Here is a 24,197-nt window from a genome sequence, read left to right as displayed (position 1 = left end):
GCCGTTCATAAAATGTATGAAAGGTTTCCACATCATATAGAAATCCTCAACTTTACCTCTTACTATGAAAGTCAGTTTTTCTAATGCCAGACTATAAGACATCTCTTTATCCATTGACTAGAGTTAGGTCTCAGAATATCCTTCCATTTTAAAGCTATAACATTGACTATCTTGTTACAATGGCACCTGGCAGTGGGTGGGATATATTAGGCAGCAAAGTGAACATTTTGTCCTTTAAGTTGATGTGTTGGAAGCAGAAAAAATGGGCCAGCGTAAGGATGTGAGCGACTTTGACAAGGGCCAAATTGTGCTGGCTAGACGACTGGGTCAGAGCATCTCCAAAACTGCAGCTCTTGTGGGATGTTCCTGGTCTGCAGTGGTCAGGACCTACCAAAAGTGGTCCAAGGAAAGAAAACCGGTGAACCGGCGACATGGTCAGACCCAAGGCTCATTGATGCACGTGGGGAGCGAAGGCTGGCCCGTGTTGTTAGATCCAATAGAAGAGCTACTGGAGCTCAAATTGCTGAAAAAGTTAATGCTGGTTCTGATAGAAAGGTGTCAGCAGTGTTGCAGTTTGTTGCGTACGGGGCTGCGTAGCCGCAGACCGGTCAGGGTGCCCATGCTGACCCGTGTCCACCGCCAAAAGCGCCTACAATGGGCACCTGAGCATCAGAACTGGACCACAGAGCGATGGAAGAAGGTGGCCTGGTCTGATGAATCACGTTTTCTTTTACATCATGTGGATGGCAACGAGTTTGAGGTGTTGACTCGGCCTCCAAATTCTCCAGATCTCAATCCAATCGAGCATCTATTGGATGTGCTGGACAAACAAGTCCGATCCACGAAGGCCCCACCTCGCAACTTATAAAGGATCTTATAAAGGATCTGCTACTGACGGCTTGGTGCCAGATACCACAGCAGACCTTCAGAGGTCTAGTGGAGTCCATGCCTCGACGGGTCAGGGCTGTTTTGGCGGCAAAAGGGGGACCTACTCAATGGGCAAGTGGGCTATAATGTTATGGCTTATCGGTGTATATATATATAAACTGGGGAAAAAAAGTTCGGAAACTTGTGTTTGGTGGATAATTTCTCTGTTGTTACAATGCTAATTGGCATTATATTTGACATGGTTGGAAAGCCTGTTTATTTACCTTCACAATGATGTCCAACTTGTAAGGATCATGCATTTGTGGGATGAGCAGCACAGCTGATTATGTGGGTAGCGCCCAAGAAAAATTTGCCAAAATACTCTGCCAATGGTAAACAGTGTTTTCTCATAAGACCAGTTTATATGTGTTTAGGTATGTGTATATATATATATATGTATGTATATATATATAAGAATGTTTTAGTAATATATTCATGTTCAATTTGGGACAACCAACCATTACTTTCTGTAGGGCTTTGATTTTATAAACACTGCATTTGGCATTACGGACACACAAGGCTTTTATTTTGTATTACATGCAGGTGCACTCTGGGTAACCTACAGCAGTAAGAAACTCTCATGCAGTGTTTGGAGCGGGCTATGCCGATCTTAACAGTATTCCTGACCTGTCTGGTTGTGTGTGTCCCATTATACAGACGAGAAATAAATACTCAAGTGCTCCATCCATAACTGGGTTAATATGCAGGACAGAAACAAAGCAGTCACACCCACATATAGAAAGAAAGCCATGTGACTTATCTGGAATATATATAAACGACAAAATCATCTTCATGTAACTTTCTCCTAAACAGAATATACAAACAGAATGAAAGTGAAAACTGTAAATAAATTAATACATTTTGCTGTGGGTAACCATTATTTTATTTTCAACCGTAACATATTCAGTACAGAGCAAAGGCTGTAATGTGACACCCCTTAAAAACAGAACATTTGACCATTTCCAGCAAAGAATAAAATGTCGACTGTGGACATAGAAATTACAGGCACATGATTATTTGGAATAAAAACTAGACAGATGTGAACTGATATAATAGCTCCCTTTTCATGATTATTATGATATAAGAAAAATACCCATAATATTAGGTTCACTTTTTAGGTTGTTCATTAATTGCATCATTAATGATTTGACCTCATGTCTGCATGTTGAAATGTCTTTGAGCAAAACACAGAACGTACTGTAGGTGTGTAAGTGAATGTGAAATGCTGTGTACTGATCTCAGCTTAAAGCGCTATATAAGTGCAACATGTTAACCATTTTCCTAAAAACACCATATTAATAACAGTATATCATATAATTTCATTAAATTACAGACACCAGAAGAGACAGATACTCCCATGACTTGATCACAATTGATGATCACAATTCATTGTGACAATCAGATAGTTGCATTTCTGTGATGCTCATTTTGTGCGTTGAATGTCTGAGCCCACTTCTCCAGCTCTGCCTTCAGTTTACTTGCTCCAGGTCGCTCCTCTGACTTCTCACGCAGCATTAACTTAATGATTTGGTTCTGCAAAAACAACAAAAACAACTGAGATCTTTGTACCAACAATAATAAATGCCATATAACAATATTGCACACATGCACTTGGGAATCTGAGACTGATATCTTGTCAAAAAACTGTCATCTGTTCTGCTTTATTTTTGACATTATTCATGACAGCAGCAGTCCTGTTTTGACTCCTCAACGTTTGAGGCTTTAGAGGTGGACAACTGTTGTAACAAACCCCTGTATGTCAGCCTCCCTGCTACTCTGCTGGTGACCTTCATGACTAACTGGCATCCTGTTGGAAATACTGCTTCATGTTGCATGTAAATCAGTTAGGATAATAAGCATATTGTAATCACCTCCTGGGGAAAAGTCTGTAAAAAGTCTTTGGGGAGCATCTGACGTCTGGCATTCTTCAGAATCTGGTATTCATGAAGTGATAAAAGGATGAAAGAACATGTTGGTTAGCCTGAAATATACTAATATTTCAAATTATGCTCCGTTGAGTGTTACAAATAAATACAAGAAAAACTAAACAAGACAGATTAAAAGATGAACAATAGAGCCCTTTTCTGTTAGTAAACATGTTGACGTATATTGTGGACGGAGCGTTAAAGGGGCTGTTTGTAAGAATCAGAAATGCTTGTTAACAGTGACACCTGTGGCCGTTGAATCAACGAAAGTCAACATCGGGCTCGTGCTTGTACTCGCTCTAAATAGACATGAAACGGTTGCTAATAGTTTAGCCTTCTGTTAACTGCAGCCAATGGCTCACTGCTAGACTATTAGCAACATTTTCTCTCCATCTCTGAAACGCTTTGCCGTTATTGTAGCTCGCTAGAGCCTCGAATCACAGTTTGTCATCTCAAATGTATGTGATATCGATTTTGGCACCCAACAACACACCAAGATGACATTTTTGATGTGTGACTTTAGCCTACTACTCTGAGGCTTCGTGTTTGCCTCCAGTCTTTCCTTTGTTTTGCCTCCAACTAACACCATGACGTGATCATGACGTCGGCTGTAAAAGGGTCTATAAAGTTCCATCTTATCTGCTACATACAGTACATTACTTTTGCTACATACCATACTGACAAGAAATCAACTACTGGTGTATAATTAACTGGTTTGTATATAATAATAATTGTATATAATAAGACATAGGCCTACATAATATGGTAACTATGGCAACTTTAATAGTAACACACAATGTTATGTTCTGTTTATGAACGACTCACCTCTGCTCTCTCGTGGCCACTAGAGACTTTCCAAAGGAGTTCCAAGTAGATCAACCCCAGAGCAAATATGTCCACTTTTCGGTCATAGGTCTTCTCCCTCTTTTGTGATAGAATAAAAACACAGTATTGACAAAAGGCACGTCAGCAGCCTAATGTTATCATTTCATTAATCATCAAGAAAGATGAACTAGTTCTGCTCAGTAAGTAAATGAACCTTCAGCTTCTCGCTCAGTTTTTAATACTTAAATTTGCTATTGGATTTTAAAAGAATGTTCTATTTGGTATACAAGTTGTAACACGTTTGATGAACAGGAAAGACAGGTGAGGCTGAGCTTCAGGAAATCTGGGAGCATTGTTAAGTGTGGTAGGCATACAGGAAGCCTAATCAAGCCGATTAGAAGAACATATTTCTTCACACAAAAGTTATTGATTGCTCACTTGTTCAGGAGCCATGTAAGATCGGGTTCCTCTGTTCTCGGTTCTCTCCACCAAAGCATCCTCATCATCATCTCTGGTGACCAGACCAAAGTCCCCAATCTTCACTTCTCCATCCAGTCCAAACAGGATGTTTTCAGGCTTACCATTGAAAAGCAAAAACAGAAATTGAAACAGATAAACATCTAGCTGCTCACGCGATGGGCAGTAACTCATGAACTTAGAGCTTGAAATGGATAAAAAAAGCAGCATTAAATGTAAACAGCGTGTGGTTTTCATTGGGAAGGACTGTTTTGTTCAATTTGATGAGATAAATGATCAAATAATAGGCTTATGTTCATTTTGTTCAGGTGTGTTTTAACTCAATTTCACTAATATATGGGCCACACTGGGAAATGAAAATCACATCTATTTAATTGAAAAAATAAAAATAAAATGTCTGATTATATTGTTGCATGTCCCATATGGCCTTCTCACATACAATTTAGTCCACACAAAGCCCCAAAAATGTTAACAAAAACAGTTGCTTAGCATTTAGTCATGAAAAATAATGCATTATTAGTACATTTTTACATGTAAGATTACCATACAGCCAGCTCACAACAACCCGTTTCACAGGACTGAATATGACAACTCAATGGTTATGTGGGGTATTTAATAAAACAAAAAGATGTCCTGATGTAAAAGAAAAATAATCAATCTTTAATTTTGTTCTTGGCCATATTTATACAAGTCTCATATAGCCTGTTTCACAAGCCTAAATATGACAACTCATTGGTTGCGTGGGGCATTTAATTAAAAAAATTAGAGTAAAAGATCTTTGATCATCTTCTGGCATGCAATTGGCTGCACATAAAACCCTAAAAATTCAGCCTTCAGCATCAGTTTTCCTTTTTTGTGCCAATCAGTGTTAGCTAGCTTGCAGACAGTAGAGGCAGGCCTGTGTGTTTGGTGTTCGGGGTACGCGTTGCTGTGCAGATCACGACTAGGCGGCCCAAAATTTATGGAGAACCTAAACTGATATGGGGGCTGGATCACAATTTGCGAGGAGCCGGATTTGGCGTGCTGGTGTTGAGTTTGACTCGTGATCTAGTTGATTGTTTCTACGTACAAAAAAAATAAAAAATTCATATGTGACAACACTTTTAAAAAAAATTCTAGCTGCATTTTCTGCTGTTTGATAGAGATTCTTCACTGTACACCTTTTCCTTATTGGTGTGGCATTTGTTCATTTTATTATTATTCGGTTAAATCTAATGTAAATGCCGTCTATTTACAGGTTATAACACAGTATGTTCTAGGGTTTCAAAACCTGATGGTCTAAATACTGTTGAAAGCTTCTTCAATCCTACCAGGAATAATATTCTGGTGGAGAATTAATAAAAAATGACCAGACTTTTAACATTATGAGTCTGAAAATAATCAGTAGACATTATACTCCATGCATTTATGGCATAAACATTTACAAGGCAGAAACATATTTGTTAAGCAAATAATAAGCAAATAATAGGCAGGATCTAGCCGAATAAGGTCTAGTCTGTGGTGCAGCTACTCTGAACACCAGAACAATATACTGGTTCTAAGTACTCCGCTCTCTGACGAACTTCACTACTGGTTTGCACCAGGAACTGTCTCAGGGTGCTCAGGGTGTATTAAATGCTAATGGTTGTGTCTAAATCAGCTTAGCATCAGCCACACAGTGCAAAGTCTGGTCTCACCTTAAGGTCCCTGTGGATGTGCTTCTTGGAGTGAATATACTCGACTCCACTAACAATTTGTCGAGCAATGCTTAGACTTTCTTCTCTTCTCTTAGAGTCTTGCAGAGTCTGAGCGTTCTTCTCATCAATCCACGCTTTCAGTGTTTTGGTGTCGCATAACTCCATCTGAATATAGAGGTACTTTGCTGATGAATTATCTTTAGATCTAGAAAGGGGAGAAGAGAAAAAGTTATTTAATTACTCTCCTTTAAAGTGGTAATAGACAAATGTTTTGCTTAAACGAAGTAAATGTTGATTGGTACCGTAGGTCTATCGTATTCACAAGAATGGTACGTATGTATGTACGGTACGGACAACCCAAAAACATCATGCCTAAAATGTTAAGACTTATGTTAAGTGCATGGGACTTACTGGGAAGAGCCGTAACTGCCAGTTGAACCGTCAGTTGATTCATTACATTGGTATTCTGAATCTTCCATCCAGAATGTGTAGTATCTGACGATATTACAGTGGAGGAGGTCTGATAGTGTCCCCACCTCTCGAAGAGCTTTCCTGAGCCAAAGGAGAACAAGAGAATGAATCAGTAAACAAAGTACTTGCATAAATACTGTACAATGCACACTGGATCCTTACTACTGCATACTTACTCTTCAGAGTAGACAATCTTTACAGCAAAATGCTTGTTCAGCAGTTTATCTCTTGCCTTGTAAACACGACCAAAGCCTCCACTGCCAAGCTTCTTTATGGAATCAAATTCTGAAGTAAACCTGTTGAGATAACAATGTTGTTTATGCAAAATGGTAGAAAGAAACTTAGAGATGTCTTCTTGATTGTACATCAGTTATTGGGAGAGAGATTTAAGACCACATCAGTATAAAACTCAAATGCTACAATGCAAATTAATGTTGTTTTTTTTCAAACCTTGACCGGACGGATGTCTCATTCTGAATGTTTCCCATGTTCTGGTCTTTGGCATCATGCTTAGAGGATGAAAGAATGAAGTAGATTCAAAATTTTGAACCATGCTCCGATTATTAAGTTGTACACTCTTTAAGAACTACGACATACTCTCTCCAAATTCGCAGCTCTCTATTTTCCTTGACTTATAATACTACTATTATTATGTTGCCCTCTCCATATACACAGTAAGCAGAATATATTTAACATTTGTAAGATTGTGATGTAAAGTGCAGACCTGATCCTTGGAAGAGTTCGATGAATCCGTGAATATTCCTGAGCCACTTGTACCCGTTGACATGCTTTGTGACGATGCAAGAGACTCCCTAGGAGAATACAATAAGATGCATGAGTACAGCCTTTTCAGCATTAAGCTCTACAATCTGTTTTATTGTTTCCAATAATAATAACCTTAATAAGATAAGTGCCTTACAGTGAAGTTGACCAACTGGTTGGTGCATCCTCTTCAGCTACAGTTGACCTTAAAGGCATCTACAATTCACAAAAAAGTGGTTAATTGCTATAAAGCTGCAAATATTTCAGAATAAAAGCCTCGTGTTAACAAATGAAGGAATTCTGTCTGCAGAAAAAACACCTGAGGGCTTTTATTTTGAAATAGAAGCAGGAAGTGTTGATTTAAAAAAAATCTTAACTTTTTTAAGTCTGTGACATTCTGCAGATGTAGACATTGAAACTGTAGTAATGTTAATGATATGATGTCGATATACTGTCGAAAGATCACTTTCACAGTCTATTTTTGCCGTGAACTGCGTGCGGCTTGCGGTAAAAAAAGGCGAGACCTCTCTAGAAGAGATGCAGCTGAGCCACGCTGCCCACGTGGTTCTGTGTGGCTGCTCTAACCTGTTAACATCGGCACCGAAATAAAAAACAAGTTTCACAATTATGAGAGAACAGACCTGAGCTTTAGAAGGGTTTGATGGATCGGTGAATATTATTGAGTCACTTGTGTCCGTTAGCGTGCTCTGTGATGATGATTGACGGGACGCCCTAGGGGAATACAATGAGAGATATGAGTACAGCTTTCTCAGTATTTAACACCATGTTCTGCTCTCCTACTAATAACAATAAGTGCCTTACAGGGTAGTTGATGGCGATGGTCCACCACCCTCGGACGCTGTTGATCTGACGGACACCTAAAATGCACAGAAAAGGTGTTTGGCATTACATCATCACAGGAAAAAAAGGCAATTGCCTGGAACAAAAATTTAAAATGTGCAATCCCTCAAATGAAAAAAATAAAATGTCTTTCTTGAATGTTTTACGGAAAGGGCTTTCAAAATAAAAGCCCGTAGATTGTGGTGAATATCGACTGTGAGCAGTACATTTAGAGGCCGACTAGAAGCATCAGAAAAAATCTGCTATTAAACTTCTACTTTTCTACCAAACTACCCTAAGCTGCCAGTTTATTAGGTGCACCGAACTATAGATGTTGTATTAGACTGCATTCACTTTAGTTAGGTGCACATAATAAACTGGCAACTGAGTGTATATTTGATGATTTAAAGAAGTACAAAATATGAAATACCTTGCTGTCCCAGTCTGTCTGTTCTTCGAGAGCAGACCAGGCCAGCCGAGCTGCGTTTTGTTTGGCTTCCTTGGCACTCTTACCCTCACCCACAGGGTAGTCCTTGTTGTCGATTATTAATTTGTAGAAAAATCTGTGTTGTGTTTTGAAAAGGAGGAAATGAATTAGACCATTTTAAAACTGAAAATCAATCAAGAGTTTGCATAAGAGTGTTTGTAGTGTCTATTCAAGTTCATACTTACTGAGGGTTATGAGATGGACCACATCTCCTCTCTTCAAAAAATTTATGAGAGAGGTTTTTTTTCTGACAGTAGTGGTTCACAATTCCGATGTAGTTTGTCTCTGTAAAGCTGTTGTCCTTAAAGTTGAGACTGAGACGTCTTGTCTCATTACTGTAATAAACAAGTAACACTCAACACTCATGAAGACATGAAAATTAAACAATGCATTGACATTGTGATTTACTCACCAGATATCAGACACATTTTGATTTTGTTCCTCCTGTTGTTGAGCTGCGGCAGTCTTGAAAATATAAAAGTACAATTTTGAGATGGTTCACACAGTATGTGACAATACGTTTCTAGGACTTTCATTAAGCCAGGAGAAACTAGTGTGTATTATTACTACTTACCTCTGTAGTTTTACTACCAGATATCTCTTGATATACAAGCTTGGCTGCCTCCTCCTTAGCTTCCTTCCTTGTTTGCCCAGTGGCAGCTGGATACTCCTTCTCACCAACCACAAAGCTACAGCATCTAATATCATAAAAACTTATATTTAATGCATTTAAATAATGACAAAATAGTTAAGAATGTGGGTGCGGTTAGGAGGCTTACGGAATGGCATATGGTCCCGGTTGTGTTGACTCCACAGCCCTTATAATCAACCTGTTCTTATGACCATATTCATTGAGCCAACATGTATAGTTGGATTGAGTGATACTTGTCTGATGAACTGGTGCAGTCGGAGCTTCTGCTGTATTTCCCGTCTGTCAAGATAATAACAAATATACATCAAGAATACAAGTGACCTGAATTGAATCTTCTACTTTTATACCTAAAATTCAACATGCTCTAGTTAAGCAAAGAGGAAGTCTTACTGTGTCAACTGAGTCCTTTTGTTTGCTCCCGAACAAGTCTCTCAGGGCAATTTTAGCTGCGTTTTGCTTGGCTTCCTTCTTGGTCTTCCCCACACCATTAGGATAGTCTTTACCATTTAGGACTACCCTCTGAGTGAATCTGTAGAAGAATAATCACATCTCTGTTATATAGGCAATGATGTTAGTGGTGTTGGTTGGTGAATCTGAACACTTCCATATTCAGCCTCTCGGAGGTAAGGTAATCATCCGTGTTACTACTGTGGGACTCCACCTGGATATTCAGGCACTAAAGTCATTTATAGGCTGAAATTATAACACTACACAACATAAAACAGGTGGTCCCTTTTATTGATTGAAAAAAAAAGTTTGGGTTGAAAGATTCCGAATTTTTATCTGTAAATAAATTCTATTATGAAGTAATTTCTTTCTAGGGGCATAGACACAGGAAACGAGAGAGAGAGAGGACAAACTAAAGGGAGCTGTTGGCAGGAGAGGTACTGTGGGGACATAGCTGTAACTTCTCCAAAAAATTACCGAAACATCACGTTTCAACTTTCAACCTTTTACCGAACAAACTGTGCATCATTACATTGACGAACACAAAGCATTGCACTGGTTTTATCTCTCTTGTGCAATCACATTTTTCTCTCAGGCTACTTCCTTGTTTTTCTTCCTCGCTCATTCCTCACTACTCAGTGACACTTGTAACTCTGGCCTACACATTACTGTCACCTTGAGATCTCTAATCATCACTGTACACAATCTTTAATTCCTAAAACCACAATATAATGATTCCACATTTTACAATATTTAACTTTTATAACTGTATGTTTTAACTATATGAATTACTGTATCCATGAACTAAAGATACAACAGGTAATCTCAACAATGTATAGGTTGTTGTGTCCTTCTACCTCTGACAGCAACTTCCAATCTAAATTACAATGGGAACATGACCTGGGTATACCCATAACTACAACACAATGACATGCACCACTTAAAAATATTTTTTAAAACATCAAATTGTGTCAGATACAAGATTTTGATATAATACACATAACCTACATTACTTATCCTTACCCTGCACATTGAAGAAAATTGATCATATATTATCCAAATTGTGTTGGCATGGTTGATAAATCTGCAGTAGGCAGACTATTTTTGGCATCATTAAATCCATAATAACCTTTCAGCATTATGTAATTCAAGTGCTCTGAGAGATAACTAGACTTCTGCACTTCCTCATAGCTCTGTTTTCAGGCTTTAAAAAATCTAGCCAGTGACGGGAGACTTTGAACAATCACAGGTCATTTCAGAGAGAGAGTGTTCCTATTGGCTGTTCATTCAACGGACGCAGCTGTACAGTAAATCACTCGCAAACTCCCAAAACTGTACATAGTATTATAGCACTGGCCTGAACTGGAAACAACGTAAACCAACAGTTTCAGCTTGGAGAGCTGGCTTAAGGACTTTATGGACTTGCTATCAATGGAACAGGCTGCTCTACATCTCCAAGATGATGATAGGCCTGATGGACCCTGGACCTTTACTAGATCCTGTCTTGAGAAAGCTTGAACATTGTTGTTTTGTTTTGAGTATTATTGCGGTCACTGTCATTTTTTTATCTAAATATCATTAATAAAAAACTGTGACAGTATATTTATTGTAACACCTTAAAGTAGCAGTGGGAAGAATTGGAATAAATTATTTTATAAAACGATCACTATATCCTGACAGTAGTGCATGAGACAGGTAATCTGAAAAAAAATCATGTGTCTCTGTGTCCTCCGGTGTCCTGGTGCTCCTAATGGCATCTGTAAGATTTCACAGACCGGAGGAAAACAACCAATCAGAGCCGAGCTGGAGCCTGACGTCTCTGAGCAGCTGTCAATCACTTGCAAACTCCGATCAAACAGTCAAACTAGGCAGCGCTGATCAAATATGAATCAATATTCTGTTACTGTAACGCCTATTTCTCTCCTCAAATGTTTTTGTAGTGTACTGTTTAGCTGTCAAATGAGAACGTTTGTGACCCGGCAGCCATGTTGAGGAAATACCAAGCACCGCCCACCAGCCGGAGCCAACTTTCTCATTTTACAGGTAAACAGTACACTCCTTTAGATTTTTTAAAGCCTGAAAGCAGAGCCATGAGGAGGTGCAGAAGTCTAGTTTCCTCTCTGAACACCTGAATTACAATATGCTGAAAGGTTATTATGGATTTTTTGCCCAATGATGCCAAAAATATTCTGCCTACTGCAGGTTTAAGTACAATTTGGAGGTACCACAACACAATTACCTATTTACTTCACAAATAAATATTTTACAGATCACAGGGCATAACTGATCCACTTATAGTAGATAGAAAGTAATTCCAGGCATATCTTATCTAAAGCAATTATAGGAGTTTATCTTAAAAAACACACACACACTGGATGGCCTTGTACATCTTATGCTCCACCCATTCATCTTTCTCTGAAAAGTTTCCCTTTGTGCCAAAAGTAAAAAAAGGGTATGAGTAAATATGTGAGCTAACCTTTGTTAAATCCTACAATGTTGTTTTTGATACATTTATTCTGTAATTAGTTGGTTGTCTAAAATAAAAAAATAAAAAAATAGTTTCATGGTATTTTAGCAGTTTTCTGATTTACCAGGTGTCCTTAAATGCAGCTATAACGAGTAGCCTCTGATTCATATTTCAGGCTATATCCATGCCAGCCTATGGAAGAGACTACTACAGTAGAAACTAAATTTAACTCACGTTTTAACATGTGCGGGTCCAACAGATCCGAGGTCCTCGTATTGCAGTCTGGAGCCTGTTTTCTGCACGTACTCGTTTAGTCTGGCGACATCGTTTCCAGTTTCCATCTTAAATGACGAGAAGAAGCTCACTGTACTTGTCTCTTCATCCTCCTCCTCGTCTCGACTGTGCTCTCTGCTCCTACTTCTCTGTATATCTGCTGTGTTTCGATTCAGCTGTCACCTCCTGTAAGTTTCGATTTCTCCGTATGTACGTCATGACGTAACGTGACGTGACCTGAGGTGATCTGATAAAAAAAAACTTGATCTGAACAATAGAAACTTGTCACCAGTCTACCTAGTGCGGAATGAGTTATCAATACCTGCAGTTATTGTTTTTGTTATAGTTTGTACTGAATAGAGTGAATCTCTCCAGTGGTGTGCACACAATGTATCAGGGTCAGGGCAACATTTTAAAAAGAGGCACCTCTTATACCTCTTTCATACCAATGACCAGGGTTGGACCAGGGTGGGTTAAAGGGACTGTTTGTAACTTCTTACACGTATAAATCACCCGGATCGGTGTCCCATGCACGCTCACGTGTGGCTACGCTGTTCAGACAAGACTCCAACACAAACTACATGGAAGCACCAAAACCGCAAAGTTAGATCTAGTGAAGCCCGTCTTGCAAAACAGTGTTGGCCGCGGTCGGAGGACGCTGGGGAGACCGTAGCTTTGGTCTCCAGGGCTAGAGTCTCTGCTGTACTCTGCTCCTCTGCCTGCCTTCACTCAGCTCGCTCCATCTCATGTGCATGCGCGCACACTACACACTGCAGAAGACTTCGTAGCTCTAAGAATATCTAGTGAATGTACAGTGGACGTTTGTGCAGAAATAAATGCTGCAGCTCCTCCAGACCAACAGAGGTTTTCCGTGTCTTGTGGATTGTCTCTGACCGGGTGCCAGTGTCTCCCTCCCACCGCAGTCGGGAGGCTGAAGCAGGAAAAGCCAACAGTAGGATCAGCATTGATTCATGGAGAGACCTTCATCTGATCATCTAACATTACTGCCAAGCAGGTGAAATATAGAGTGATATTGTGGTTTTAGCTGACGTGTGTCGCCTCACTGTTTTGAGCGATGCTGCTTCATGTCTATGTAGAGCGAGTACAAGCGCGAGCCTGACGCTGACTTTCGTTGACTTAACGGTCACAGGTGTCGTTGTTAACAATCATTTCTGATTCTTACACAGTCCCTTTAAATCATTAAAGGCAGTCACACACGGTCACAAATGATAATTTGCCTCTCGTTCATGCATTCATCCTCCATTCTATTTGAGCGAAGGGGCAAAAAAACATTTGCTTCTAGTGGTGAAGCAAATTCACATCTTCGCATTCATGTGGAGTTCAACTTTGCTGAACTTTCAGTCCAAAAGCCACTCACCTGCATTGGTGCATGTGTGACTGTACCTTAACAGAATAGTAAAAAGAAATGATATACAAAAGCCTTTTATTGAAATAATCAAACCCATAAAACATGACATTATTATAGCCAGTTTTGATATAAAAAAATATATCAATATCAAATTCTGTGGTATCACCCACCCCTAATATGCAATGACACAACATAATAAAATGTAGAAGGGGTGCAGGGAGAGTTAGACAAAAAGAAGAAAAAAGCTCAATATAATTTTCCCACATTTATACAGTACAAGTAGTATAAGTACAGTACGCTTATAACTATTTGTTTTATTTTGAATACAGTATAGTATGTGTGTATATATATATATATATATATATATATATATATACACACACACATGTACGTATTGTATAGATGCATGACCATTCTACCCCAGATACCCATTATTAACATATCCAGTACAAAACAATGGACAAAAGAATAACATGTCAACTGTGGACACAGAAATTACCGGCACATGATTATTTAGAACCAAAGTTATACTTTAAAATCCCAACAACATTTGATTTCATGCTTCATTCCCTGATTATACAACCCATAATATTATGTCTTCTTAGGTTGCTCATTAATTGCATGGTAAATGATTTGAGCTCCTGTCTGCATGTTGAAGTGTCCTTGAACCCCAATCTGCCATCCATTGCCATACTTGTGTATGTGTGAGTGACTGGGAGGCCTTGTGAAGTGCTTTGTACTAGTGCAATACTACTACTACAGTACTGCTGCAGTATGTTAACCATTCCCTCCAAAATCATATTAAATGTATATCAAATCATTCCATTAAATCACAGACACCAGAACAGACATGTTTCTGTTCCTAAAGACTTGTCATAATTCCTTGTGATAATCAGACAGTTGCATTTTCCTGATGCACATTTTGTGCGTTGTATGTCTAAGCCCACTTCTCCAGCTCTGCCTTCAGTTTACTTGTTTCAGGTCGCTCTTCTGGTTTCTCACACAGCATAGAGTTAATGATTTGGTTCTGCAAAAAAATAATAAAAACAACTTCTACTGAGATATTTGTACCAATAATGAATGCTATCATACTACATTATTGCTGAAAGCTTCCCTCCACAGTATTTCCAACATAAACTGAGACTGATATCTTCTCATAACACTGTCATCTGTTCTGCTTTATATTTGACATTATTCATGACAGCAGCAGTCCTGTTTTAACTCCTCAACCTTTGAGGCTTTAGAGATGGACAACTGTTGTAACAGTGCAAACTCCTGTATGTCTGCCTCCCTGCTACTCTGTTGGCAGTGGTGGAGGAAGTATTCATATCCTTTACTTAAGTAAAAGTACTAATACCACAATGTCAAAATACTCCTTTACAAGAAAAAGTCTTGCATTCAAAATCTTAAAGTAAAAGTATGCAAGTATAATCACAAAAATGTACTTTAAGTATTAAAAGTAAAAGTACTCAATGCAGAAAAATGGCCCATGTGACTCTTGCACTATTAAAAATTTATATTATTAGATCATTATTACTCATGTATTAATACAAATGCAGGATCTTACTGTTGTATTGTTTGAGGTGGGGCTAATTGTTAAATATTTTGTATAGGACTGCAATTAATGATCATTTTCATTATGGATTAATCTGCTGATTACTTTCTCGATTAATCGACTGATTGTTTGGTTTGTAAAAATTCAGAAGATAGTAATTAATGCTGTCACAAATACCCAGAGTCCAAAGCGAGACCATCAAAATTATTATAAAAAAAATAAATTTAAAATGGAAAATCAGCAAATCCTCACATTTGAGAAAGAAACCATCAAAAGTCAAAATAATATCCAATTTATTTTCTGTCAATTGATTCATCAAGTAATCGTTTCAGTGGTACTCTTACATTTTTATATGTTTTTTGTGCAAAAATCTTAATTTGTAAATTAACTAGTAACTACAGCTGTCAAAGAATTGTACAATATTTCCCTCTGAAATATTGAAGTATAAAGTGTCACGAGAAGAAAATACTCAAGTAAAGTAGTACCTCCTGTTTTTACTTAAGTACAGTACTTTTGCAAATATACTTAGTTACATTCTACTACTGTCTGTTGGTGGCCGACATGACTAACTGGCACCCTGTTGGAGTTTCATGTGGCAAGTTAATCAGTTAGGATAATAAGAATACGGTAATCTACCTCTTGGGGGAAAGTCAGTGAAAACTCTTCGGGGAGCTTCTGACTTCTGGCATCATCCCAAACCTAGTATTTATGAAGTAATAAAGGGATGAAAGAACTTGTTAGTTAGCCTCAAATTTACTAATAATTAAAATGATGCTCTGTTGAATGTAACAAATACAAGAAAAACTAAACAAGACAGATTAAAAGATGAGCAATAAAGTTCCCTCTTATCTACTATCTATCTACAGTACATTGCTTTTGCTACATACAATACTGAAAAGAAATCAACTACTGGTGTATACCTACAGCAGCTGGTTTCTTATTTGTATATAATATATACAGTACAAGCCTACATGATATGGTAATATTTTTGTGGCAAGTCATTTGTCAAACTTAAATAGTAACACACAATGTTACCTTCTGTTTATGAAAGACTCACCACTACTCTTTCGTGGCCGGTTGATAGTTTCCAAAGGAGTTCAAAATAGATCAACCCCAGAGCGAATATGTCCACTTTTCGGTCATAGGTCTTCTCCCTCTTCTGTGATTGAATAAAAACACAGTATTGACAAAAGGCACTTCAACAACCTAATGTTATCCTAATCATCATGAAAGATTACCTAGTAATGTTCATGAGGTAAATGAAGCATCAGCTTTGAGCTAAATAATGTTCTATTGGCTTAAAAGTTGTAACATGTTTGATGTAAGTGTTTGGATTTTACAGCTCTCGCTGCCAACAGTAAAGACAGGTGAGGCTGGGATTCAAGAAGTTCAGGAGCATTGTTAAATGTGGTAGGCATACACGTAGCCTAGTCTACCTAATTAAGCCCATGAGAAGAACACTTTTGTTAACACAATAATATTATTTAAAGTTATTGACAGTATAGACCATCTCACTTGTTCAGGAGCCATGTAAGTTGTGGTTCCTCTGTGCCCTGTTCGCTCCATCAAAGTATTGTCGTCATCATCATCTCTGGTGACCAGACCAAAGTCCCCGATCCTCACTTCTCCATCCAGTCCAAACAAGATGTTTTCAGGCTTACCATTGAAAAACAAAAACAGAAATTTAAACAAATAAACATCAAGCTCCTCATGCGATGGGCAGTAACTCATGAACTACTGAACTTAGAGCTTGAAATGGATTTTTAAAAAAGGTACCTATGGTTGAAACCAGCATTAAATCTGAACAGCGTCTGGCTTTTATTGGGTCAATTAATTGGTCTATTGATCAACTAATAGTTTTATGTTCATCTAGTTGATCATTTCTGGATACGAAAAAATATATAATTATGTGACATTATTCTAATGTGGCATTTGTTCATTTTATTAAATGCCATCCATTTACAGGTAAGAGAACAGTATGTTCTAGGGTTTCATAACATGATGGCTTAAATACCGTTTAAAGCTTCCTCCATCTTACCAAGAACTATATTCTGGCGGGGAATTATTGAATTCTTGGCCTTAAAAAATGACCAGACTTTAACATAATAAGTTAAGAAATAATTAATAAAAATTACACACCATGAATTTATGCACAAACATTTACAAGGCAGAACTAGAACCAACCAGTGAAGCTGCATTTTATATCCATGCCTGTCCAAAATGTCATAACTTCATCTTATTAGACATGTTTGACATTGTCATAATTAGCATATGAATTCTTGAATTATGGCCAAAAATGTGTTTTGTGAAGTCGCAGCAATGTTGACCTTTGACCACCAAAATCTAATCAGTTCATCCTTGAACTGTGCCAAATCTAAAGAAATCCCCTCCAGGCGTTCCTGAGATATCGCGTTCGTGGATCCGTTTCTAAAATCCAAGGCCATCAACCCAGTGTTTGTCCGCCTCTGCCTTTCCTGGTCCATGCACATCCATCCTAACCTCCATGTCTCCCAACTCAAGCCCGTCAATGAGAGTAAAAGAGAACCTTTATCGTAACCTGTTCGTTTGTGTGTCGTGCTTCTGGGTTCACTCTTGCCATTCTTCTGACATGCCATGACACCATATGGGTTTAACTTCCACTCTCTGCCTGATAGGAAGACCTTGTCAATGGAAAAACACCTGCATGACCCTATCTACTGTCTCCCCATCAGTACTGTGCTGTAATGGCACACAATTAACTAAGAAATCATTTTGGTAACAAGCACAACGTCTAAGATATACCAAACTGTATACTGGACTTCAAACAGCAGGAAAGCAGCAGCACATTTCCACAGCCTCTTGTTAGGGCAGGATCTAGCCGAATACTGTCTAATATGTGGTGCTGCTACTCTGAACACCAGAACAATATACTGGTTCTAGGTTACTCCCTCTGACGGACTTCACTACTGGTTTGCACCAGGATCTGTCTCAGGGTGCTGGCGGGGCCTCGTCAGGGTAAACCGGAGGATGTATTAAATGCTCATGGTAGCGTCTATATCAGCTTAGCCTCAGCCACACACTGCAGAGTCTGGCCTCACCTTAAGGTCCCTGTGGATGTGCTTCTTGGAGTGAATATATTCGACTCCATTAACTATTTGTCGAGCAATGCTTAGACTTTCTTCTCTTCTCTTCGAGTCTTGCAGAGACTGAGCGTTCTTCTCATCAATCCAGGCTTTCAGTGTTTTGGTGTCGCATAACTCCATCTGAATATAGAGGTACTTTGCTGATGAATTATCTCTAGATCTAGAAAAGAAAGAAGAGAAACAAATATTTAATTACTCTCCTTTAAGGTGGTAATAGACAAATGTTTTGCTTTAAAAAAGTAAATGTTGATTGGTACCGTAGGTCTATCGTATTCACAAGAATGGTATGGATCTATGTACAACCCGGACAACCCAAAAACATAATGCCTAAAATGTTAAGACTTATGGTAAGTGCATGGGACTTACTGGGAAGAGCTGTAACTGCCAGTTGAACCATCAGTTGATTCATAACATTGGTATTCTGAATCTTCCATCCAGAATGTGTAGTATCTGACGATGTTACTGTGGAGGAAGTCTGATAGTGTCCCCACCTCTCGAAGAGCTTTCCTGAACCAAAGGAAAACGGGAGAATGAATCAGTAAACAAAGTACTTGCACAAATAGTGCATATGCTACACTGCAAACTGGAACTCCGTACTTACTCTGCACAGTAGACAATCTTTACAGCATAATGCTTGTTCAGCAGTTTATATCTTGCCTTGTAAACACAACCAAAGCCTCCACTGCCAAGCCTCTTTATGGAATCAAATTCTGAAGTAAACCTGTTGAGATTAACAATGTTGTTTAGGCAAAATGGTAGAAAAAAACAGAGATGTCTTCTGGATTGTACAGTATTGTTCAGTATAAAACTCAAATGCTACAATGCAAATTAATGTTGTTTTTTTTCAAACCTTGACCGTATGGATGTCTCATTCTGAATGTTTCCCATGTTCTGGTCTTTGGCAGCATGCTTAGAGGATGAAAGAATAAAGTAGATTTGAACCATGCTCCGATTATTAAGTCGTACACTCTTTAAGAACTACGACATACTCTCTCCAAATTCACAGCTCTCTATTTTCCTTGACTTATAATACTACAATTATTATGTTAGCCATTATTATGGCTGCTCCAACCTGTTAACATCGGCGCCGAAATAAAAAAAAAGTTCCACAATTATGAGAGAACAGACCTGAGCTTTAGAAGGGTTTGATGAATCGGTGATTATTGAGCCACTTGTGTCCGTTGGCATGCTCTGTGATGATGATTGACGGGACGCCCTAGGGGAATACAATGAGAGATATGAGTACAGCTTTCTCAGTATTTAACACCATGTTCTGCTCTCCTACTAATGACAATAAGGGCCTTACAGGGTAGTTGAGGGCGGTGGTCCACCACCCTCGGACACTGTTGATCTGACAGCCACCTAAAATGCACAGAATAGGTGTTTGGCATTATGTTAGACATCATCACATAAAAAAAGGCGATTGCCTGGAACAAAAATTTTAAAATGTGCAATCCCTCAAATGAAAAAATAAAATGTCTTTCTTGAATATTTTACGGAAAGGGCTTTCAAAATAAAAGCCCGTACATTTAGAGGCCGACTAAAAGCATCAGGAAAAATCTGCTATTAAACTTCTACTTTTCTACCAAACTACCCTAAGCTGCCAGTTTATTAGGTGCACCCAACTATAGCTGTTGTATTAGACTGCATTCATTTTAGTTAGGTGCACATAATAAACTGGCAACTGAGTGTATATTTGATGATTTAAAGAAGTACAAAATATGAACTACCTTGCGGTCCCAGTCTGTCTGTTCTTGGAGAGCAGACCAGGCCAGCCGAGCTGCGTTTTGTTTGGCCTCCTTGGCACTACTACCCTCACCCACAGGGTGGTCCTTCTTGTCGATTATTAATTTGTAGAAAAATCTGTGTTGTGTTTTGAAAAGGAGGAAATTAATCAGACCATTTTAAAACTGAAAATCAATCAAGAGTTTGCATAAGAGTGTTTGTAGTGTCTATTCAGGTTCATACTTACTGAGGGTTATGAGATGGACCACATCTCCTCTCTTCAAAAAATTTATGGCAGAGTTTTTTTTTCTGACAGTAGTGGTTCACAATTCCGATGTAGTTTGTCTTTGGAAAGCTGTCCTTAAAGTTGACACTGAGGCGTCTTGTCTCATTACTGTAATAAACAAGTAACACTCAACACTCATGAAGACATGAAAATTAAACAATGCATTGACATTGTGATTTACTCACCAGATATCAGACACATTTTGATTTTGTTCCTCCTGTTGTTGAGCTGCGATAGTCTTGAAAATATAAAAGTACAATTTTGAGATGGTTCACACAGTATGTGACAATACGTTTCTAGGACTTTTATTAAGCCAGGAGAAACTAGTGTGTATTATTACTACTTACCTCTGTAGTTTTACTGCTACATATCTCGTGATATACAAGCTTGGCTGCCTCCTCCTTAGCTTCCTTCCTTGTTTGCCCAGTGGCAGCTGGATACTCCTTCTCACCAACCAACAAAGCTACAGCATCTAATATCATAAAAACTTATATTTAATGCATTTAAATCATGACAAAATAGTTAAGAATGTGGGTGCGGTTAGGAGGCTTACGGAATGGCATTTGGTCCCGGTCGTGTTGACTCCACAGCCCTTATAATCAACCTGTTCTTATGACCATATTCATTGAGCCAACATGTATAGTTGGCTTGAGTGATGCTTGTCTGATGAACTGGTATAGTCGGAGCTTCTGCTGCATTTTCTGTCTGTCAAGATGATAACAAATATACATCAAGAATACAAGTGCCGTGAATTGATCTTCTACTTTTATACCTAAAATTCACCATGCTCTAGTTAAGCAAAGAGGAAGTCTTACTGTGTCAACTGAGTCCTTTTGTTTGCTCCCGAACAAGTCTCTCCAGGCATTTCTAGCCGCGTTTTGCTTGGCTTCGTTCTTTGTCTTCCCCACACCATTAGGATAGACTTTACCATTTAGGACTACCCTCTGGGTGAATCTGTAGAAGAATTGTCACATCTCTGTTATATAGGCAATGATGTTAGTGGTGTTGGTTGGTGAATCTGAACACTACCATATTCAGCCTCTCGGAGGTAAGGTAATCATCCGTGTTACTACTGTGGGACTCCACCTGGATATACCCATAACTACAACACAATGACATGCAGCACTTCAAAATAGTATTTAAAACATCAAATTGTGTCGGATACAATATTTTGATATAATACACAGAACCTACATTACTTATCCTTACCCTGCACATTGAAGAAAATTGATCATATATTATCCAAATTGTGTTGACATGGTTGTTAAATCTGGAGTAGGCAGACTATTTTTGGCATCATTTTATCCATAATAACCTTTCAGCATTATGTAATTCAAGTGCTCTGAGCGATAACTATGTAGACTTCTGCACCTCCTCATGGCTCTGTTTTCAGGATTTAGTAAATCTAGCCTGTGACGGGAGACTTTGACCAATCATAGGTCATTTCAGAGAGAGAGCGTTCCTATTGGCTGTTCATTCAACGGACGCAGCTGTCAATCACTCGCAAACTCCGATCAAACGGTCAAACTAGGCAGCGCTGATCAAATGTGAATCAATATTCTGTTACTGTAATGCCTATTTCTCACCTCAAATGTTTTCAGAAAACATCTTGTAGTGTACTGTTTAGCTGTAAAATTAGAAAATTTGCTCCGGCTGGTGGGCGGTGCTTGGTATTTCCTCAACTGATCCAAGGCCTATGAAAAGGAGGCTGGGTCACGGGCTGAAATGGGTCTTGGGCTATGGGGTATAACACATGCGCTGTGTAACAGAAGCTGCGGTCGTGCGTTGCGATTGGCTCAATTTCGGTGAGTGCAGGCGAGATTTTACTGCGCATGTGTTATACCCCCAAAGATATGACGAACCAGCCTCCTTTATATAGGCCTTGATCTGATCTCAACATGGCTGCCAGGTCACAAACAATTAACTATTTACTTCACAAATAAATATTTTACAGATCACAGGACATAACTGATCCAGAGCTAGCTAGCAAGTAATTCCAGGCATGTTATCTGAAGTAATTAAAAGGAGTTTATCTTAAAAAAAAACACAAAAAACACAGTGTAGCCTTGTACATCTTATGCTCCACCCATTCATCTTTCTCTGAAAAGTTTCCTTTTGTGCCAAAAGTGAAAAAAAGGGTATGAGTAAATATGTGAGCTAACCGTTGTTAAATCCTACAATGTTGTCTTTTTGTTTGTTTTTATAACTTAGTTTTTAATGCAGTTTCAGCAACTTATACAATCATCACATTCTTTACCACTGTATTTTCATTTTACAGCTATCTCTTTGTTTTTACACAAAATTTTACAACTTAAAACAAGGGGGGAGAGAGAAAACACAAAAAAACAAAACAAGACTTCATCTTAAAATGTAATTTCAATTGAATTCAGAGAGAAAGGGAGGACACAGACTTAAACAATCCAAATAATTAAATTAAAATAAAATAAAGTAAAATAAATAAATAAATACATTTAAATAAAAATAAATGTGGTGAAGGGTCGGAGGTCAGGGAGGGGAAGTGTGTGGAAGGGTATGTGTTGTATGGGTGTATGTATGTGCTTAGAGAGATGACCTGGGTCAGGAAGACAAAGATACAAGTATGATCCAGGATATATATAAATATTCAGATCACCGATCACTGTATTGGTATGGTCATGGCAGAGCTCCACCTTTTAATAAATATGTCTTTTTGGAGTCTTAGGGAATATGTTATTTGTTCCATGTGGTAAATTTCTCATACCCTCTCAATCCATAAATTGTATGTTGGGGGCTCAGGTTTTAGCCACTTAATTGTGGTGCATTTAATTGCTGCTGTTAGCAATACTTGTAAGAGATATTTTTTGGCTCTTCCATCAATGCCTTCCGGTATTGCTCCCAGCAGTGCCATACAATGTTGTTTTTGATACAATTTATTCTGTAATTAGTTGGTTGTCTAAAATAAAATAAAATAAAATATATAAAATAATAAAATTTAAAAATTAAAAAACGTTTTCTGATTTACCAGGTGTCCTAAAATGCAGCTATAATGAGTAGCCTCTGATTCATATTTCAGGCTATATCCATGCCAGCCTATGGAAGAGACTACTACTGCACAACTACAGTAGAAACTACATTCACTCACGTTTTAACACGGTTGGGTCCAACAGATCCGAGGTTCTTGTAGTGCAGTCTGGAGCCTGTTTTATGCACATACTCGTTTAGTCTGGCGACATAGTTTCCAGTTTCCATCTTAAATGACGAAGAAAGCTCACTGTACTTGTGTCTTCATCCTCCTCCTCGTCTCGACTCTGCTCTAGTGATGTGTCGGTCGCGGCTGTTTTAAGTGAACGATGGGAGCCGGTTTCCGTCCGAGCGACTTTTTTTTTGTAATTAATTCAAGACAGAATGATAGGATGATCTTCTCCGTGCACTCCATGTAGTTACTGTGACTGAGTGTGTTCCAATCCACGTACTTCAGGAAGTACACTTCAATGTAGTGCACTCTGTGCACTCTATTAACTTTAGTAGTGCGTACATTTTAACGGGGTGGGGTCGTCTCAAATCAAATACTCTCCGGGAAACTGACCAGAAAAGACGATCGCAACATTTCACCGCGGCTCTCTACCCGACAAAATATCTGTCTGCTTTGTTGATCAAGAAAAAAATGAAAGCAAAGTGGAAATTACGTTTCTAACGTCATCGCCTACGCCTACAATGTGTCCTCCTGTTGGCTGAAAATGCACTGGTATGTTAACGTCAAGGGTGCCCAAACTTTTCCCTTGGAGGGCCAAAACTGGAACTCAATGGAGGGCCACGGGCCAAAAGTAAACACCTATTATATTGTATTATTAGGATGCAAAATGGTACTAGGATCCCAAGTTCCCTTAATTGAATATGTTTTACATAGTTAGCCCCTTAAAACCCACCTGCTG

At 38.6% G+C, this 24,197-nt stretch overlaps 1 protein-coding gene and 1 pseudogene across 2 annotated transcripts in view; both read right to left on the bottom strand.

Moving 5' to 3' along the window:
* Positions 1-12,430, bottom strand: part of LOC141774175 (interferon-induced, double-stranded RNA-activated protein kinase-like) — a 57,344-nt gene extending 44,914 nt beyond the window's left edge. Inside the window, exons 1-8 of one of the 2 annotated variants that reach the window (XM_074646580.1) lie at positions 12,191-12,430; positions 9,433-9,571; positions 9,170-9,321; positions 8,965-9,088; positions 8,803-8,855; positions 8,576-8,725; positions 8,334-8,466; positions 7,886-7,941 (exon numbers count right to left, since the gene is read on the bottom strand). In XM_074646580.1, coding sequence (XP_074502681.1) covers positions 7,886-7,941; positions 8,334-8,466; positions 8,576-8,725; positions 8,803-8,855; positions 8,965-9,088; positions 9,170-9,321; positions 9,433-9,571; positions 12,191-12,297 — 914 coding nt within the window. In that variant the 5' untranslated portion in view covers positions 12,298-12,430. The remainder of the gene's footprint in view (positions 1-7,885; positions 7,942-8,333; positions 8,467-8,575; positions 8,726-8,802; positions 8,856-8,964; positions 9,089-9,169; positions 9,322-9,432; positions 9,572-12,190) is intronic. The other variant, XM_074646581.1, reaches the window with a different exon arrangement.
* On the bottom strand, positions 1,787-23,905 carry LOC141774177 (interferon-induced, double-stranded RNA-activated protein kinase-like; annotated as a pseudogene).
* Between the last annotated feature and the right edge of the window lie 292 nt (positions 23,906-24,197).

This window comes from Sebastes fasciatus, chromosome 9 (genome assembly GCF_043250625.1).
Source record: "Sebastes fasciatus isolate fSebFas1 chromosome 9, fSebFas1.pri, whole genome shotgun sequence".
Taxonomy (NCBI): Eukaryota; Metazoa; Chordata; class Actinopteri; order Perciformes; family Sebastidae; genus Sebastes; species Sebastes fasciatus.
The sequence above is the reverse complement of the archived record's forward strand: the minus strand, read 5'-3'. Positions and strand labels throughout refer to the sequence as shown.